General features: G+C 45.4%; 2 protein-coding genes across 2 annotated transcripts in view; both read right to left on the minus strand.

Moving 5' to 3' along the window:
- Positions 1 to 4,184: 4,184 nt before the first annotated feature.
- The window catches only part of LOC106540230 (uncharacterized), a 34,936-nt gene continuing 18,400 nt past the window's right edge, over positions 4,185 to 20,720 (minus strand). The window contains 1 exon segment of the mRNA XM_087708339.1: positions 4,185 to 5,327. Coding sequence (XP_087564465.1) covers positions 4,861 to 5,327 — 467 coding nt within the window. The 3' untranslated portion in view covers positions 4,185 to 4,860.
- LOC148047108 (uncharacterized) lies at positions 5,631 to 19,401 on the minus strand. The gene is made up of 5 exons (XM_087708319.1): positions 17,510 to 19,401; positions 14,066 to 14,183; positions 13,853 to 13,923; positions 8,005 to 8,207; positions 5,631 to 5,750 (listed from the first exon to the last, which is right to left on the minus strand). Exons 1-4 carry the CDS (start codon positions 19,358 to 19,360, stop codon positions 8,055 to 8,057), a joined length of 2,193 nt encoding a protein of 730 aa, XP_087564445.1. The 5' UTR covers positions 19,361 to 19,401; the 3' UTR covers positions 5,631 to 5,750; positions 8,005 to 8,054.

A 20,720-nucleotide genomic window follows, 5' to 3' on the forward strand; every position in this document is an offset into this window, starting at 1 on the left:
TCCCCAAAGGCGGAGTTTCGTGAACCCCGCCTCTTTCCGCCTTTCTATGAGCCGGGATCCCCTGCTCCGCCCCTTCAACCGAGGCCCATGAGTGCCGCTTGATGAAATAGATATATAGAGATAGAGACAGAGACAGAGACAGAGAGGGGTGGGTGGGTTAGGGTACATAGATACAAGATAACAGAAATAAGAATAAACATGAATAAGAACACAGGAAATGGTTACAAATAAATGGGGACAGTAGGACAGGGATGTTAGGCACAATGGTGCACATGCACGCCCCTACTGATCTCTAAGGATTGGGGTGAGGTCAACAGTAGACGGTGTAAGGTTAAAGTTATGGGGGTTTGAAGGATGTAACAACAGAGTCAGGTAGTGCATTCCAGGCATTGGAAGGGACCTTGTAGACCATCTAGTCCAACCCCCCCAACCCTGCCCAAGCAGGAGGCCCTACACCATTCTGACAGATGGCAGTCCAGTCTCTTCTTGAAAACTTCCAGTGATGAAGCTCCCACAAGGTCCGAAGGCAACTTCTGTTCCATTGGTTGATTGTTCTCACTGTCAGAAAAGTTCTCATTTCCAGTTGGAATCTCTCCTTGATCATTTTCCGTTCATTATTCCTTGTCTGGCTTTCGGGTGCCTTGGAAAACAGCTTGACGCCTTCCTCTCTGAATACAGGTAGTCCTCGACTTACAACAGTTCACTCAGTGACTGTTCAAAGCTACAATGGTGCTGAAAAATGAGACTTAGGATGGTTTTACATGCTTAATGACCTTTGCAGCATTCCTACGGTCACATGATTAAAATTTATAACCTGAAAATTTATGTTGCTAAATTAAACATTTGTTAAACGAGTTGTGTCTCATTTTATGATCTTTCTTGCCACAGTTGTTAAACAAATCATTGCCGTTGTGAAGTTAGCAGCACAGTTGTTAAGTGAATCTGGCTTCCCCATTGACTTTGCCTGTCAGAAGGTCGCAAAAAGGGAATCACTTGACCCCGGGATGTTGGAACCGTCATAAATATGAGACAGTTTCAAGAGTTTGAATTTTGATCATGTGACCATGGGGATGCTGCAATGGTGATAAGTGTGAAAAACAGCCCTAAATCCTTTTTCTCTACCACACATCCAGATTAGGGAGAGCCAAAGGTGGATAATGGGTGAAAACCCGGAAGAAAATGATAAATATTTAAAGTTGAATAACAGAATAGAATAGCAGAGTTGGAAGGGACCTTAAATGTCATCTAGTCCAATCCCCTGCTTAGGCAGGAAACCCTACACCACTTAAGACAAATGGTTATCCAACGTTTTCTTTAAAACATCCAGTGTTGGGAGATTCACAACTTCTGGAGGCAAGTTGTTCCACTGATTCATTGTTCTAATTGTCAGGAAATTTCTCCTTAGTTCTAAGTTCCACCCATTGCTTCTTGTCCTGCCTTCAGGTGCTTTGGAGAATAGTTTCACTCCCTCTTCTTTGTGGCAGACCCTGAGATATTGGAACACTGCTATCACGTCTCCCCTAGTCCTTCTTTTTATTAAACTAGACATACCCAGTTCCTGCAACTGTTCTTCATGTTTTAGCCTCCAGTTCCCTAATCATCTTTGTTGTTCTTCTCTGCACTCTTTCTAGAGTGTCCACATCTTTCTCATATTGTGACAACCAAAACTGAGCCTAGTATTTCAAGTGTGGCCTTACCAAGGCATTATAAAGTGGTATTAACCCTTCACGTGATCTTGATTCTATTCCTGTTTATGCGGCCTAGAGCTGTGTAGGCTTATTTGGCAGCTGCAGCACATGGCTGGCTCCTATTTAAATGGTTGTCTACTAGGACTCCAAGATCACAATTACTATAATTGAGCAAGGTACCAAATATACTGTACCTGTGTGTTTGGTTTTTCTTGCCTAAATGAAGAACCTTACTTTTTTCACCATTGAATTTCATGTTGTTAGATAGCGCCCAATGTTCAATGCTGTCAAGATCCTTCTGTACCTTAAGCAGATCTCAAGGAGAGAAAATACATATTTAAAGAAGCACCCTTTTTCAAAAAAATTAGCTCAGGAATTATACAAATGTAGGGAAATTTAAGGGCTGTGTTGGAAGAAATCTGGGCTCATCTGAGTTCAGTTGCAAGTGGGGAGAAAAACACTGGCAACATGGAGGCTGATGGGAAGGATGGTTTAATGGTGAAGCAGAACCACCAAGCACCTGTGATTCAATGAGCACATGGATTTTTAATAGTTTATTCTGCAGCATTTGGTAATTTAGAGGCTTGTTTTGTGTGTTTTGTTATTTGATTTTAAGTAGTTTGTCTGAGGAAGGCAGGCAATGAGTTGGGGATTTTAAATCTTGTTTAACAAATTAAACCTAGGTGCTGACTTCCTTGGGGTTTCATCCTGTCTTGAATGGATGACCAAATCTGCATTTCTAAAAGTTGGCCCCTTAGTTCCTACTTGGAGCAGAGAGCTGAGTCTTGAATGGATGATGAAATCTGCATTTGTAAAAAGTGGGCCTCTTAGTTTATACCTGAGGGCAGAGATCTATGAATTTCTGTCTTTAGAAACATGTTTCTGCTTTAGGGAAAATATAATATTCTGCCTTTTAAATATTTCCTAAATATTTCATTCTTCTAAGCAGGGTGGGTGCTAACTTTCTTCAGCAGCAAGGGCCTAATTTTAGGGAGTTTAAACAGGGGAATAATTTGAAAAGGAGAAAAATCAGGAGAGATAACAGCTTTGATAAGCTTAATATTTTGAACACAAAGAGAACCATCCATCATATAGGAACTTTAGGGTAAGTTAAGAATATAACATAATGGGATTGTTCAAATAGAGCAAGTTCCCTTTAAATCTTAGGTGAATCTTTCCAGCAGTGGCTCAGTCAAGAGATGGAGGTTTTTAAGAAGATTGGACAATCATTTGTCTAAAATGGTATAGGGCCGTGATGGCGAACCTATGGCACACCTGCCTGAGGTAGCACGCAGAGCCCTGTCTGTTAACACACGTCTTTGCCCCAGGTGAGATCTCTGTGATGTTTCTTTCGTGAGCTTCCGTTTCCCTGCAAATGACAAAACAGCTCACGTAAAAAAAGTTCTTACCATTTGGGTCTCTGCTATGAATGCACCTTTCAGTTTGGGCATGCACGTACGCGCAGTTTCGGCATGTGATGAAAAAAGGTTAGCCATCACTGCCCTATACCAGTGATGGGGAACCTTTTAGACACTGAGTACCGAAAGTATCCCCACTTGTGCCTGCGTGACTCCCCCTTGCATGCACCCCATCCCTCTCACCAATTTGTGGCTTCCAGGTTGGTGCGGGCGGCTTTCCAGGCCCAAAATGGGACGTAGGGGTGTCACATGAGGCCCCAAAATGCAATGCAAGTGCCCCACACACATGCACTCTGTTCCCCATGCATGCATGTGCACATCCTCTGCACGCAACCTGCTCCGGCCCACAAACATGCGGGGCAGAGACCTGAAGACCAGCTGGCCAACGGGAGGCACATATGCATGTGCGGTAGAGCTGGGCTGAGGCAATGGCTGGTGTGCCCACAGAGAGGGCTCTGCATACCACCTCTGCCCACAGAGAGGGCTCTGCATGCCATAGGTTCGCCATCATGGGTGTAGGGTCTCCTGCTTGAGCAGGGGGTTAGACTAGAAGATCTCCAAGGTGCCTTCTAACTCTGTTATTTTGTTATGTTTGGGATATCTGATCTGGTAGTGTGGGTTGTGGCCTTGGGGTTGCGTCAGCTAGTCTACTGCTTACTGTCATAGAAAAGGAGGGAGGGATCAGTGGAGAATTTTTCACTGCAGCTTTGCAACTACAGCCTGGATTTCACTTATCTCTCCAAGGCCATTTCTGTTAGCTCTGATATGCAGTAGCCTCTAGTTGCCTAGCTACAAGGGGGTTGGGCTGTACAGTTTGTTTCAAGTTTCTGTTTTCGCCCACTTTGCCTCAGAGCTTGCCTGCAATTTCTTGCTTTCCTGTTCATTCCTAGTAAAAAGTACTTTTTCTCTAAATCTATGGAGCCAAGGATCTGTCTTTCCTAGGATACGGACAGAGGCAACCCTGACCCAGTGTCCAATGGGGAGCTGCCTAATCATTTATTGCAGCAGACAAGAATGGAAAGCGACAGCGGAAGAATTTCTCCAAATGTTGCCTGGGATGGAACTAAAACTGGAACAATTTGCCTTGAAACATTTGTTTATTAAATCCAACAACCTCAAGATAAGAAGCCCTTTAAGAATTCAAATGGTTCTTTATTATTTAATATCCCATTTAGAGTTTGCCAGGAGGGGTCTCCCACTTGCCATCTGTCCTGTCCACCATCTGGCTCAGGAGGAAGGCTTCGGCCAAGGCCAGGACCAGGACCTGAGAACTTTTCCAGGTGCAACAGATTCAGCATCAGTAAATGTGGTCGTCTCTGGATTCAGTCACCAATGGCTAAGGTGGTGTAGGCAGGTGGAAATCTCTTTGGGCCCTTTATTGTCCTGGAAGTGGATACTTTGAAAGCTCCAGCACTGGACCTCTGAACTGATGAGTTTTGTGGATTTTCTTCCCATATTCCAAGAATTTACACAGCTTCTCCCCAATATGGATCATTTTGGGGAGAGTGAAGGCAGGGGTCCCATCCCTGGACCGCAGCACACTACCAGGTTCTGGCCCGTTCAGAACTGGGTGGTGTGAGGGGTGGGCCGGCATATGTGCATACATAGCTCAACTTGTATGAGTGGTGAGCCAGCGCGCACATGCAGCTCAACTTGCACAAGATAGTGCAAGCCGGTTCCCCTCACATACACTTACCCCGGCTGGGTCATAAAACTGTAAATAATTGGGGACTGCTGAGTTAAGGGACCCATTTTTAATGGAATGCCTTTCCACACTTCTTGCATTTATGAGGTTTCTCCCCAACGTGGATCCTTTTATGGGATTTAAGGTTACCCTTCTGAGTAAATCCCTTTCCACACTCCGTGCACTTGTGTGGTTTTTCTTCTGTGTGAATTCTTTTATGAGAATTAAGGTTACTGCGTTGATTGAAACGCTTTCCGCACACCATGCATTTGTACGGTTTCTCCCCGGTGTGTATCCTCTTATGGGAGGTAAGTTGAAAGTTGTGGGTGAAATTCTTTCCACACTCGTTACATTTGTATGGTTTCTCTCCTGTGTGATTCATTCTATGGGAATTAAGGTTAGCCTTGTGGTTAAAGCTCTTCCCGCAATCTGGGCACTTAAATGGTTTCTGCCCCGTGTGGATTATTTTATGGGAAGTAAGATATCTGCGCTGGCTGAAACTCTTTCCACATTCCATGCATTTATATGGCTTTTCCCCTGAATTGATCCGTTCCCTGGGAGCAAGGGAACCTCTCTCATTGAAGGGTTTTCCATTCTGTTTATATAATTTATTTCTCACATCGGTTTTCCCACGTTCAGAAAGGATCGTAGTCCTATTGCTGTAATTTTCTTCATCCTCTTGGCCCAGAGTCTCTTCTTTCGAGTGAACTGTGTTTGCTTCATATAAATCTAAGCCTTCTTCAGAGGTTTCTACGCTTTCTACTTTTATTTTGTCTTTCGGATCTCCTTTGGGAAGAGAGTCTTGAATTTCAGGAGAGGGAGAATTTGAACTGTTCTTGCTGTCGTTTCCCGACAGATTTCTTTCGTGCTCTTTTGTATCCGTTGGATTTGCCAACTCTGCTCTCCTCTCTTCATCTCCGAATGTTTGGACGGCTTCCTTGTTCTCTTGAATGTGATTTCCTTCAGAGAAAATGAACGAATGAAAATTGAGGCAAGGTAGGGGATGCAAAATAAGAATTCACAGCACAGGAAATAATATGTCCTAGTGTAATTCTGTCAAGGGTTCTGCAATATTTGGAAAGTGTTTTGCCTTTCAGACTTGGCGGCCTGGTGCGGATGGTTCAGTGAGAATGGCAGGTACATGTGTGTGACCTTGCACACGCACATGCTTCTCATGAGGAGCTTCTAGGGCAATTGCCCACCCGTCACATAAGTGGAGTTGTGTGCGCATGCAGGGTCACCTGCCACTTGCTCAGCCCAGCTCCAAACGGGCCATGGCCCGGTAGTGGGCCGCAACTCGAGGATTTGGGACCCCTGATCTAAGCCTTACAAAATTTGGACTTTGAGGGACAGGTTATTGTAACGTTCATATCAGTGGAGGGATTCAAATGTTTTTTACTTCTGTGGGGTGGCTTGGTATGCGTGGCTTGGTGGGCATGGCAGGGGAAGGTTACTGCAAAATCCCCATTTCCTCCCAATCAGTTGGTACTCAGGAGGCAGAGAATAGATCGGGACGGGGCCAGCCAGAGGTGGTATTTACTGGTTCTCTGAACTACTCAAAATTTCCACTACCAGTTCTCCAGAACTGGTCAGAACCTGCTGAATACCACCTCTGGTTCATATGAAAAAAACCACGCAGGATAGAAGTGGGTTACTTCTATTTTATGAGTTCCCTAAACAATAAAAAAAAAAAAATCCATTTGCTTCAATAAAGGAGCACATGTATTTATTTATATGTCCCCCTCTCATTTTTGCAAATAACTAAAAGCGGCGAACATATCCAACAAAACCTTCTCCTCCTCCTTTTTTTCCCCACAACAACCCTGTGAGGTGAGTTGGGCGAAGAGGGTGTGACTGGCCCAAGGTCACTTGCACTGTTACACCATTTTGTTCAATAAATGATTTTTTTTATTTATTGAATTTATATTTATTTATTTAGGCAATTTATATTGCCGCCTATTCGCACAGGGAGACTCAAGGCGGCTTACAGAATATAAAACTTCATATAAAAACAATAAACTAATAAAAGAGTCTTATCATAAATTAATATAATAAAATCACCCCCTGCCCTGGCGACAGCCCCTCACATGAGCTTTTTAATGGTCTCCATCCCGCTCTGGGTTCCCCAGGCCCACAGGCAGAAATAGGTCTTCAGCGCCTTTTAGAAGAGTATTAGAGTACTTCATGGTATTGGACCTGGGTACTTGAGAGACCGCCTACTGCCAATTACCTCCACTAGACCAATTAGATCCCACAGACTAGGCCTCCTCCGAATCCCATCCGCCGGCCAGTGTCAACTGGCGACTACCCGGAGGAGAGCCTTCTCTGTGGCTGCTCCGACCCTCTGGAACGAACTCCCCATGGAGATTCGTACCCTCACCACCCTCCAGGCCTTCTGCATAGCCCTTAAAACCTGGCTGTTCCGACAGGCCTGGGGCTAAAGATTCGCTGCCCCTATCTCGAATGGTATGATTGTTGTGCTTTTAACTATGTATAGTTTTGTGTTCTTGTTAAACTGTTTGTATCCCTCCTTCCCTTTTTGAGTTGTGAGCCGCCCTGAGTCTCCTTAGGGAAAAGGGCGGCATACAAATGAAATAAAACTCTAAAACTCTAAACTCTAGAGTGGGGGCCATTCTAATCTCTGGGGAGGGAGATCCCCAAGGGGGACAACAGCAACAAGGAGCAATGCTAACTAGCTCCACAGGTAGTCCTCGACTTACGACCACAATTGAGCCCCAAATTCGTGTTGCTAAGTGAGAAATGCGGTGAGCTTTGCCCTGTTTTATTACTTTTCTTGCCGCAGTGGCTAAGCGAATCCTTACACTTGTGAAATTAGTAGCATGGTTGTCAAGTGAATCTGGCTTCCCCCCGTTGGCTTTGTTTGCCAGAAAGTCGCAAAAAGTAACCCAGCAACCGTCCTAAAGAGGAACCAGTTGTCAAGCATCAGAACGTAAATCGTGTGACCACCATGAGATGGTGCAACGTTCGTAAATGTAACTAATGGTCATAATTCCATTTTGTTCAGTCCCATTGTAACACTGAACGGTCACCAAATGAACTGACGTACATCGAGGACTTCCTGTAATTTTGCTGCTTGTCTTGAAATACCTGCCATTATCTGGAGAAAAATAATAGCTGAATGTGGAAACAGGGAGGGATTTTAGCAGTCAACATAATAACATTGATATCTGGTGCCATTGAATCAATCTCTCACCAAGGAGATGAAAAACAGTGTTGCATTTTCCCAATCATTTCTTCTAACCATCAGAACAAAGAGCGGAGATCCTTACTTAGAAAGGCTAAATTTCTGGCGTTCTCCAGCATGATTTCTCGGTACAGAGATTTTTGATCAGGATCTAGCCAAGACCACTCCTCCTTGGAAAAATGCACGGCCACCTCTTTAAAAAACACGAGAACCTGCATAAAAGAGAAGACTCAGTTTTATTTGCAAGTTCTCTCCTTTCGAATCAACAATACGTAAAACAGAGATTGCAAGGGGTCAAACGGGCCTTGTCTGTAGGATTAAGAACCGGATGCAAGGAAAACTGCCAGTTCACATATCTCGATTAATGTCAACATTTGTGCATAAAGCCCGTTACATGAGAAAGTGGATAAAAAGTGTGATAAAAAAATTGCAAAGACAAGGATTAAAGGCATGGAAATAAAAGCATATAAAGAATGGTTGCAGGAATTGGGTTTATTCTATAGCAAGGGCGTCACACTCAAGGCCTATGGGCCAGATCCAACCTGCAGGATATTTAGATCTGGCCAGCAGGGTTGCCCTAGAAACAGCAACGGATCAGCCCATGGTGCCTCTGCCAGCAAAAATGAAGCTCGGGAAGGCTACGTGCGACCTGCCTGGGCTTCGTTTTCAGCCACAATGGTCTTCAGCTCTGCCAGCGAAAATCAAGTGTAGACTCCCCGAGCTCCATTTTAGCTGGCAGAGGGCTGAAGAAGGCCGTTGCGGCCGAAAATGGAGCCTTGAGTGATGTCAAACTGGCTACGCTCACCACAGCTATGTCCCCTGGTACCCCAAGGTCAAACACAACCCTTATGTGGCCCTCAATGAAATCGGGTTTGACACCCCTGTTCTAGAGAAAAGAAGAACTAGGGGGGACATGATAGCAGTATTCCAATATCTGAAGGGTGTCACAAAGAAGAGGAGGTCAACTTATTTTCCAAAGCACCAGAAGGCAAAGCAAGACAAGAAAGTAATCAAAGAGAGATCCAACCTTGAATTAAGGAGAAATTTCCTGACAGTGAGAACAATTAATCAGTGGAATGACTTGCCACCAGAAGTTGTAGATGCTCCAACACTGGAGGTTTTTAAGAAGAGCCTGGAAATGGTATATGGTCTCCTACTTGAGCAGCAGGTTTGACTAGAACAGCAGCTCCCAAATGTTTGAACACCAAGGACCAGTTCCATGGAGATAGGGTTTTCCGCGGACGGGAGGGAACGTGGTTTTGTGTGCTGCCTGTATCCTGTGGATGGGGCTGTTCTGACCCAGCATTTGCAAGTAGTGATAAGATGTTTACTCACAAGTAAAACAGCCCCTTTTTATAAGAGGGCAGTAACAGTCTTTTATTCACAAACAAAAAAATCAAACATAATTAGTCCCAACAAACCTGGGTTTAGGCCAAGAAAACCAAATTGCTTGCTGTATACTAGAAACGAACGGTTGGCTATTCCTAAACCCCTCCTATTTATTTCCCAGCCAGGGTCATCTGCGTTTGCCTCCCCCCCACCCCGAAAGCCGCCTGTTTTCCTTTGCTCTCCTCTCTTTTCCTCTCAGCGCATCTGGGATATGCACCATCTGTTCCTCCCCCTCACTCAGCTCAAGCCCTGAAGGCAGCTGCTTCTCCATCTGGGCTCTCCCTGTCTCTGATGCTGTTTCCTTATCAGAGCCTTTTAATGGACAATGCCTATTTCTGTAACTTAAATTTATTTTGTAGGAATTATACGCCAAAATGAAAAGGTATGAATGAATGAATGAAATTAATCAGTGTATGCCTGATTTGGTGCGCATTTCTCCAAGCTGGTGGATCAGTGAGGTTTTTCCCATGAATAGAATAGAATAACAGAGTTGGAAGGGACCTTGGAGGTCTTCTAGTCCAACCCCCTGCCTAGGCAGGAAATCCTACACCACTTCAGACTAGTGGTTATCCAGCATCTTTTTAAAAATGTCCAGTGCTGGAGCAGTCACATTTCACAGTGCACCTCCTTGTCTGACTCTGCGGGTAGCTTTGCTGGCAGCCGACAGGCCACAACAGGGGCTTCGCTTGTATGCATGGCCTGGTTTCTGTCATGTCACGGACCACTGCTGGTCCACGGACCAGAGGTTGGGAACCGCTGGACTAGGAAGATCTCCAATGTCTCTTCCAGGTCTATTCTGACTGATTGATTTACATCCATTTCAGGCCACGATTTATCATGGGGACAACCACATTGATTCTCCTAAATGACTCATAGTGGAACTGGGATGGAGGAGGTACCCCTGTTCTTGCATCCTAAAATCCCTCAGCAGCTGTCCATACCATCAATTGGGCTATCCTTCTGGACTGGCCGGAGAGGTTGAAAATGGAATTATCTTTCTCTGGAGACAGTTTGAGTCTCTATTAGCTGAAGAGAATAGGTCATTCCCTAGGCCTCTCTTTTGTAAGGTGCAAATGGGCTCAAGGCTCTCTCTCCCTTTACTAAAGCCAGTGATGGTGAACCTTTTTTGCCTCGGGTGCCAAAACCACAGACACAATCGTTTAGTTTAATCCCCCCACACACACGCTGTTCCCTCTGTGCATGTGCGCATGACACCCCCACCCACTGCCCCGCGAATGTGTGTATGGCTTTCTTGGGAGCTTGGGGAGGGTGAAAATGGTCTCCCCCGCTCCCGGGAGGCCTTCCGGAGGCCGGAAATTGTCTATTTTCCAACATCCGGTGGGCCTGGTAGGTCTGTTTTTCGCCTTCCTCAGGCTCCAGAGGCTTTCTAGATGCCTGGGGGGCCGAAACATGTTTGAACACCAGGAACCAGTTCCGTGGAGATAGGGTTTTCTGCAGACGGGAGGGAACGTGGTTTTGTGTGCTGTCTGTATCCTGTGGATAGAGTTGTTCTGACCCAGCATTTGCAAGTAGTGATCCAACTTCTGGTTGGCACATTGGCCTGTTGGCACGCATGGAGCTAACAGGGCAACGCCTTGCGTGCCCTCAGAAATGGCTCCGTGTGCCATTCGTTCACCATCACGGTGCTAGACATCTAAAGGGAGCTCTCAACGTACAACCACAGTTGAGGCTAATTTTTATGTTGCTAAGTGGGAAATCTGGCAAGTCAATTTTGCCCCATTTTGCGACCTTTCTTGCCACAATGGTTAAGTGAATCGCTGCAGCTGTTAAGTTAGCGACATGGTTGTTAAGTGAATCTGACTTTGCTGGCCAGAAGTTCGCAAAAGGGAATCACATGATCCAAGAACATTGCAAACATCCTGAATACGAGTCAGGTGCCAAGTGTCCGAATGCTGATCACCTGACCACGAGGATGCTGCAATGGTCGTAACCGTGAAAAACAGTCTTAAATCACCTTTTTCAGTGTGGTCGTAATTCTAAATGGTGACTAAACAAACTGTTGTTAAATTGAGGGCTACCTGTATACAGAATTTTTAGGATTTATCTGTGAGTGTGCAGTTATCTTTCTGGATCAAATCAGAATAGAACTGGAAGGGACTTTGGAGGTCTTCTAGTTCAACCCCCTGCCCAAGAGGAGATTCTACACCATTTCAGACAAGTGACTGTTCAGTCTCTTCTTAAAAACCTCCAGAGATGAAGCTCCCACAACCTCTGAAGGCAAGCTGTTCCACTGGTTAATTGTCCTCACTGTCAGGACGTTCCTCCTCAATTCCAGGTTGCTTCTCTCCTTGATTAGTTTCCCTCCATTGTTTCTTGTCTTACTTTCTGGTGCTTTGGAAAATAAATTGTGGCAGCCTCTCAAATACTGGACTATTGCTATTTTGTCTGACCTAGTCCTTCTGTTCTCTAGACTAGCCAAACCCAAATCCTGCAACTGTTCTTCATGTGTTTTAGTTTCCAGGACTTTAATCCTCTTAGTTGCTCTTCTTTGCTCTTCCAAATTCTCAACATCATTTTTGTAATGTTTTGACCAAACTGGATGCAGTATTCCAGGTGTGACCTTACTAAAGCTTTATAAAGGGGTACCAATACTGCACATGATTTTGATTCTATGCTTTTGTTTATACAACCAAGGATTGTATTAGCTTTTTTGGCTGCTCCTGCATACTTCTGGTTCATATTTAAGTGATTGTCCACTAGGATATCAAGGTCTCTCTAGCAGTTACTGTTTTTAAGCCAGGCTTTGCCTCATTTGTACTTTATACCTTTGATTTTCACAAAAAAATCACAAATAGGCCCATCATTGGTTTTCAATCTACATGATAATTTGCAGGATAAAGTGCTGGTATGATCTTCTTTAACATTTTAGCTGATACACCGCAAAGCTCCTGGGGGGGTTGAGCCTGTCCACTCCCTCTTAACAACTTTACAGAAGCAGAGTGAGCCCATGAAAACGATTTAGAATAGAGTAGAATAGAACAGAATAGAATAACAGAGTTAGAAGGGACCCTTGAAGGTCCAACCCCCTGCTTAGGCAGGAAACCCTACACCACTTCAGACAAATGGTTATCCAATATCTTCTTTAAAACTTCCAGTGTTGAAGCATTCACAACTTCTGAAGTTGTTCCACTGATTAACTGTTCTAACTGTCAGGAAATTTATCCTTGGAGTTACTTCTCTCCTTGATTAGTTTCTATCCATTGCTTCTTGTTCTACACTCAGGTACTTTGGAGACTAGCTTGACTCCCTTGCCCCTGAGATATTGGAACACTGCTATCATGTCTTCCCTAGTCCTTCTTTCTCTTAAAATAGACATACCCAGTTCCTGCAACCGTTCTTCATATGTTTCAGCCTCCAGACCCCTAATCATCTTTGTTTCTCTTCTCTGCACTCTTTCTAGTTATCTCAACATCTTTTTTACATCATGGCGACCAGAACTGAATGCAGTATTCCAAGTATGGCCTTACCAGGGCATTATAAAGTGATACTAACACTTCACATAATCTTGATTCTATCCCTCTGTTTACACAGCCTAGAACTGTGTTGGCTTTTTTGGCAGCTGCTGCACACCGCTGGCTCATATTTAAATGGTTGTCCACTAGGATTCCAAGATCCCTCTCACAGTTACTACTATTGAGCAAGATATCACCTATACTGTACCTGTGCATTTCGTTTTTCTTGCCTAAATGTAGAACCTTACTTTTTTCACCATTGAATTTCATTTTGTTAGTGTCCAATGTTCAAGTCTAATTTGTTTAATTTGTGAAGTGCTATCAACATTTGGATGACAGATGGATTTCAGCTCCTTGTAGGACCAACAACAGTTTTGAGAGGGGACTTACATTAAACATGACTGATCGGCAATCTGAACCCCCTATTTCACATTGTTCAGAACCAACAATATCTATCATATGTAGAGATATCAAAAGTAGATTTTTATTTTTTTAAAAAACACAAGAAGATTGGTGTTTTTTTGAAGAAAACCAAGATGTTTCGCTTCCTATCCTGGCAGCTTCATCTGTTGTATTGGATGCTGTGAGAGATGGAAGGACAGTTACTGACAGTTGAGATCAGTTGGTGGGAGGGGATTTGGGGGGGGGGGGGAAGAATGGAAAGATTGTGTGTGTCAACTGATCTTAATGCTCTCTGACAGCCATTGTGTTTACTAATTCAACTGATGAAGCTTCTGGGATAAGAAGCAAAACATCTTGTTTTTCCACAAAAAATATCAGTCCAGTTGCCTTTTCAAAATAAAAACCACTTTTGATACAACTGTGACTTGGATAACTGAGAATCTTCATGGATTCTTTACCATATGTAGATTAATAGATTCTAGATCCAAAATTTCGTAGATTTTCTTCCAAATGTAGAATGATAGATTCAGTACCATACGTCAAGTATATGAAAATATCTCCAACTGATCTATCCATGACATTTCGGCTCCTACCTGAGACGGATGTTCAACTGCTTTTTCAACACCAGCAGAAAAAAGAGAAGAATCTAGGAATGCCAACTCTCCTGCGAGATAAAAGTGAGATAAAATTTTCAGAAACATAGTAATTACTTTATTTGTAAGTATTATGCAAAAGAGGGCCCAGAGAATGAGGGGGGAAAGTGTCCCTTTCTGAGGAAACTTTTCTTACTGGTGGAGGTGACCTACTTTGATCTTCATGGAAGATCTCCCTGAAGAGCAGATCCCAGGAAGGCTCTGGTGGATCCCTCCTTTCCTCCAGATTTTCATTGACGGACTTCAAGTCAGTCCTCGGGAATGGAAGTCCCTGAAGAAACAAAGAAGTACAAATAATGGAACGTACAAAAAGGAAGTAGATGCTTACTGGAACAATGGGCATTAAACATCTCCTTTCTTTAATATTTTCCTAATGCTACAGGTAGTCCTCGACTTACAACAGTCCATTTAGCCATCGTTCAAAGTTACAACAACACTGAATCAAAGTGACTCATGACCATTTTTCAGTTACAACCTTTGCAGTATCCCATCGTCACATGATCAAAATTTAGATGCTTGACAACTGGCTCATATTTATGACGGTTGCTGTGTCTTGGGTGTGTGTGTGTGTGTGTGTGTGTGTCATGTGATCACGCAATCTTCTGACAGGCAGTTAATGGTGAGATCCGCATTTAACAAAAAAGTTACTGACCTAAGTTAGTAAAAGTGACTTTTGACCATTTTTCACACTTATGACCGTTGCAGCATCCTCATAGTCACACGATTTACATTCGGATGCTTGAGAACTGACTCATATTTATGGCAGTTGCGGCGTTCCAGATTATGTGATCCCATTTTGAAACCTTCCAACAAGCAAAGTCAATAAGGAAGCCGGATTCACTTAACAACGGAGTAGCTAATTAAATCACTGTGGTGATTCACTTAACAAACATGGCAAGTAAATAGCAATAGCACTTAAGACGTATATACTGCTTCACAGTGCTATTATAGCCCTCTCTAAGTGGTTTACAGAGTCAGCCTATTGTCCCCAACAATTTGGGTCCTCATTTTACCCACTTCAGAAAGATGGAAGGCTGAGTCAACCTTGAGCTTGGTGAGATTTGAACAGCCAAATTGCAGGCAGCCGGCGGTCAGCAGAAGTAGTCTGCAGTCAGGGTGGATTTGATTTAAAGAGCAACTACCATCTCTGTCCCGCAGAGACTCCTCCTCTGACCCGCTGTTGACTCACTGACAGTCCCAATATTGCAGCATATACAGCCTCATGCTACATAACTAAGCTCCATTTCATGCGGAATAAGCTAAATTATTAATGTATTTTAAATAGAAAACAATTTCGATAGTTTTACTCCAAAAGCATTTTATTAAAATAAATTTGATTTTTAAAAAATCCGATTTAAAATTTAAAAAATCCAATTTAAATTTTAAAAAATCCAATTTAAATTTTAAAAAATCTGATTATTATTATTATTTTTAAAAAATCATCTATTTGTATCCACCCTGCTTTCCCCACCTCGAAGATGCATGCAAAAATACCAGGATGGGAACCCCAAGCATTGCTCCCCCAAAATGGGAGCTACCATCTTGAAAGTATGCCTTTCTCACATTTCTTCTAAAGATTTTACAGTTCCTGAGAAGAGGGGAGGCTCACAGCTTCTGCTGCTGGGTCCTGCAAGGACTTCCTGCACCCTCTTTGCTGGGGAGTTGGGAGGGGGGCTTCAGGGCCCAAGGTGGGGAGGGGTTTGAAGTCAGGGAAAGCCTTTGCTGGATGCTCTTCCTTCTCCCTCTATGCCTTTTCCTCGGGTTTGGAGAGCGAGAAGCAGAGCCTGGCAAAAGGCAAGTGGCGCATGCCCAGTTCACTTCTGACATTCTGCAGGCTGAAGGAGCCCCCTAGTGGCCTCTGCCTTCCATGGATGCCCATTTTGAAAGCCAGAGTATAGAGCTGTGGCCAAAATTGTGGAAACCTTTTGGGAAAAGTGTATTTTTGAGGTTTGATGGCTAATAACACTATGTTTGTTTGGAGTAGCAGCATAAATTATATACCAATGGAAAGATAATGTAATGCAACAAAGTTTGTTTAATTATCTGTATTCTATGAAAAGTTATAGCCAAATATAGCCAACAATAAAACCCAGTTAATAGAAGCAATCATTCAATCTTGGTTTCACATTATAACAGCTGTAGAACTAAAAGACTTGGTTCACTCCATGCGAAGATACTGTAATTCATGCTAAGGGTTACCCAATTAAGGATTAACCGGCATGGTGATAATTTCAGTATATCTCGTTTTTTCTCCGTGTTTCACTTTTCTTCTTTATAACTGCTATTCTAATAGCAAATCCTTCATAAAAGTTATTGCATTACATTCTTGATTAAATTATCTTTCCATTGATATATAATTTTATGGTACTACTCCCCCCAAAAAAGTGGTATTATTAGCCATCCAACCTCAAAAAAACTGTACTTTTCCCAAAAGGTTTCCATAATTTTGGCCACTACTGTAAAGTATTTTTCAGTGGGAGGGAAAAAATGCCAGGTGTGGCATTTCATAACAATTCAAGCAGAGTAAAATCTGAGGGTCGGGAGGAGTGGAAGATGGAAGACAAAGGGAGTGTCTCAGGTCGGTCCCCCGGGCCATGATGCTTCCCCGCACCCAAAAAAAGGCAACTGAATTTTTCTTGGTTTTTGCTTAAAAACCTTTTGTTTCTCATCCAGGAAGCTTCTTCAATTCTTCAGGAAAAGAAGAATGGAAGAAGCTTCTTGGATTACAAGCAAAACCTCTTCAAGCATAAAGTCTCAGTTGCCATTTGAAAAAAAAACCCTTTGGGACAAGGGAGCAAAAAAGACCCATTTCAGGCTCCTTGACACCCTTTAGATAGCACCCAATACTGCTTTACACTCATGAGAAAGGGCTCATGAGAAAGGGCCAACCAACACCGTTATAGTTCATGTCAGCTATGTCTCCAAAATCAAGATGCCATGTAAGGGTTAAAGACAGAGAGTGTTAAGTCCTAGAGGGGAAAGAAGGATGAGCATCCGGCCTTCCTTGAAATACATCCTCCAAGGAGGAAATTTTAAGAGATTTAACAGATTAACAGAGTTGGAAGGCACCTTGCACGTCATCTAGTCCAACCCCCTGCTCAAGCAGGAGACCCTACATCTGCCTCTACCGAGGATCGAACTCACAACCTCCGCCTCTACAACAGTTCATTTAGTGACCGTTTGAAGTTATAATGGCCCTGAACAAAGTGACTTAGGGCCGTTTTTCACATTTACAACCATTGCAGCATTCCCCACGGTCAGGCAATCAAAATCCAGACACTTGGCAACTGACTCTTAGTTATGACGGTTGCAATGTCCCATGGTCATGTGATTTTCCCTCTTTTGACAAAATCAATGGGGAATCCAGGTTCACTTAACAACCGTGCAACTAGCTTAACAACTGCAGCAATTCACTTAACAACTGTGGCAAGAAATGGTGGAAACTCACTTAATAAACATCTCATTTAACAGAAGTGTCAGGCTCAATTGTGGTCATAAGTCGAGGACTACCTGCATAAAGAAAGCCTGTCAGAATCCCAAACACATAAGTTATTATTTGACGTCCTATTTTGAGCTTGCCAAGGGAAGATCTCTCACCTGCATCTCTCTCTGCTCCCTCTGCTCTTCTGCTTGGCTCAGCAGGAAGCCTTCGGCCAGGGCCACCGCCTGGCAGCTGGTCTCTGCTCCACACTCCCGGATCCATCTCGCCATCTCTGGGGGCAAGAAGGACAGGAACTGGTCCAGGATCACCAAGTCCTGCATCCGAACCTTGGTGTTCATTTCCGGCTTTAACCACTGGCGGCAAAGCTGGTGGAGACGGCTGCACATCTTCCGAGGCCCTTGCCACCACAAGGAGCAGGACAGAGTCCTCATCTTCCTCCTGGTAATGACTCGCAGGACATCCTGAAGATCCTCTATTTTCTTCCACGGGGCACCCTTCTTAAAGCGGACAGCCGTCTCCGTCTGCTGTTGCGATGCTGTCTCCTTTGGATGGGGAGGCCAGAAGTCGGGGGAGACAGTCTTTCCTGATTCAAGAAGCATCTGGACAGGGCCTCTTACAATGTCCTTCCTCGTCCGTGGAACGTTCTTCAAACCGGGGGCGTTCATCTCTGCCTGCTGCCCATCTGTCTCCTTTGGAAAGGGAGACCTGAAGTCAGTGGCACCCTTCTTCAAGTGGACATCAGTCTCTGCCCGCTGTCCTAATGCCGCCTCCTTTGGACGGGGAGGCCACAAGTCGGGGGCGACCGTCTTTCCCGATTCAAGAAGCGCCTGGTCGGGGCCTCTCGCGACGTCCTTCCTTTTCTGTGGGATGTCCTTCAAACTGGAAACGTCCATCTCCGCCTGCCACCCACCTATCTCCTTTGCAAAGGAAGACCTGAAGTCAACGGGTGGCATCTTTCTTGGCATCAAATGCTGCTGGGAGGGGTCTTTGGGGAAACTCGCCTTTTGGGGGGACCTGTGTCTTAGTCCTTGGACTTTGAGGACAGTCCCATCCGGAGTCACTTCTTCTTCCTCCTCTTCCTCCTTCACCACCACCATCTCCTGCCACCCTGGGACTTTGGGGATGGTCCAATCCGGAGTCACTTTTTCTTCCTCCTCTTCCTCCTTCACCACCACCATCTCCAGGGATCCAGGGACTTTGGGCAGGATCCCACGCAGAGTCACTTCTTCTTCCTCCTCCTCCTCTTTCACCACCACCATCTCGGGCGACCCTGCCCACTCGGCGCCCTCCAGATCGGCCGCCCGCCAGCTCAGCAGCTCTTTGCGCACCAAGCGCAGCCCCTTCTCCAGCAGTGGGCGCAGGTGCCCCATGGGCAGCTCGGCCCCTCGCTCGGCCCAGCCTTCCTCCCGCAGGACCTGGATCAGAGCCAGCAGCCCTCTCGGCCCAGCGGTCCCTTCCTCCCGCGGCAGCGGCTCCAGTGCCCGGATCGCCTCCGCCGGCCGCTTCTCCGACAGCGCCTCCAAAGCCAGCTGCAGACCGAGCGCGGCGTCCCAGGAAAGGCTTTGTCTCCTGGCTACATCCAGCTCCGCCACCAGTCCCAGCAGAGCCGCCCTTAGCGCAGATACGTTGGGTTTCTTCCCGCGCCTCCCTCTCGATGTAGCCGTAGCGGTAACCGCAGGCGTAGCTGTAGCCGTCGCCCTAGCCGGGCCCGACCGCTCGACCAGCGCTTGGATGCCGCGCAAGAGAGCCATCTCCAGCCGCAGCAAGCCCTGCAGCCGCTCCTGCTCGGGCTCCGTCAGCGCGCCGTCCCGGTCTAGAAGAGCCTCCCGGCCCCGCCGGGCCTCCCGGAGCTGCGTGGAGAAGCGCTCCAGGTCGGGCGGCCCGTCCAGCTGCACCGCCCAGCGCCAACGGGCCCGGACCTGCGGGGACACATGCGCCACCAGTAGCGCCTCGGCTTTGGCCAACTTGCGCTCCAGCCGCTCCGGGGAGAAGCCCTGAGCCGCCATTGCTTCGCGCCGCAAGCCACTTCCCAGCCGCTCAGGGGCACGCAGGCGCCCACCCTCACCCCCGCCCTCTCCCGACGGACCCTCCTCCCCGGAAAGGCGGAGCTCTACGTGGGCCTTGCCCCTCCTGGTAGTGCTGGGAAATCTCCTCTGTAGGCCTTTCAACCCGAAGCCCGGGGACGCCGCCTGGCTAAGGAACAGAAGAGCAGAGAAGAGAGCACAGCAGAGCAAAGCAGAGCAGAATAGAATAGAGATAGAAATAAATAGAGCGGAACGGAGTAGAAATAAGACTAGACTTAGATCAGACTAGAAAATAAAAGAAAATGAATAGAATCGAGATCGAGATAGAAATAAATAGAGCAGAGCGGAGTAGAAATAATACTAGAATAGAATAGAATAATAGAATGAAGGGGAGAAAAGAGGGGAGGGAATAATGAAATAATAGAGTAGAGTTGAATAGAATAGAATGAAGGGGAGGCGAGAGGAGAGGAGAGAAGGAAGAATAAAACAGAATAGGAATAGGAATATAATGCCAGAAGGGTTCTTAGAGGTCTTCTAGTCCAGAAGGTGGCGCAGTGGTTAAATGCAGCACTGCAGGCTACTTCAGCTGACTGCAGTTCTGCAGTTTGGCTGTTCAAATCTCACCGGCTCAGGGTTGACTCAGCCTTCCATCCTTCCGAGGTGGGTAAAATGAGGACCCGGATTGTTGTTGGGGGCAATATGCTGACTCTGTAAACCACTTAGAGAGGGCTGAAAGCCCTATGAAGCGGTATATAAGTCTAACTGCTATTGCTAGCTCAAGCAGTAGACCCTATGCTACTTCAGACAAGTAGCTGTCCAGATTTTTCTTTAAAAACCCCAGTGATGAAGCACCCACAACTTCTGAAGGCAACCTGTTCCGCTGGTTAATTGTCCTCACTGTTAGGAAGTTTCTCCTTGATTCCAGGTTGCATCTCTCTTTGATTAGCTTCCATCCATTGTTTCTTATCTTGCCTTATGGTGCTTTGGTAAATAATTTGACACCCACACACACACACCCCGCAGCTCCTCAAATACTGGAACACTGGTATCAGGGCATTTTTCGGGCCTTTTTCAGGCTGTTTTCTGGTGCCCACGAAGACCAGCTGGTGATGGTGCATGAGCCCACAGAGAGGGTTCTGCATACCACCTCTTATACGCATGCCATAGGTTTATCATTACGGCTTTGTGCTATATAGGGCTTTATAGATAATAACCAACATCTTGAATTGGACCTGGTAGCAAACCAGCAAACCACTGCAGTTTGCGGAACAAGGATGTTATATATGTCCCTTTCTGAGCACCAAATATGGCTCATACGGTCACACTCTGCACCAGGTGAACA

Source organism: Thamnophis sirtalis, unplaced genomic scaffold, assembly GCF_051295495.1.
Source record: "Thamnophis sirtalis isolate CommonGarterSnake01/CBP01778 unplaced genomic scaffold, rThaSir2_p1.2 scaffold_3, whole genome shotgun sequence".
NCBI lineage: Eukaryota > Metazoa > Chordata > Lepidosauria > Squamata > Natricidae > Thamnophis > Thamnophis sirtalis.

Coding starts and splice junctions, on each gene's coding strand:
- LOC148047108 (XM_087708319.1), bottom strand. CDS start 19,360: ATGGCGGCTCAGGGCTTCTCCCCGGAGCGGCTGGAGCGCAAGTTGGCC. Junction 14,184..17,509: donor GGGAGCAGAGAGAGATGCAG/GTGAGAGATCTT, acceptor TTGTTTCTTCAG/GGACTTCCATTCCCGAGGAC. Junction 13,924..14,065: donor GATCTTCCATGAAGATCAAA/GTAGGTCACCTC, acceptor TTTATCTCGCAG/GAGAGTTGGCATTCCTAGAT.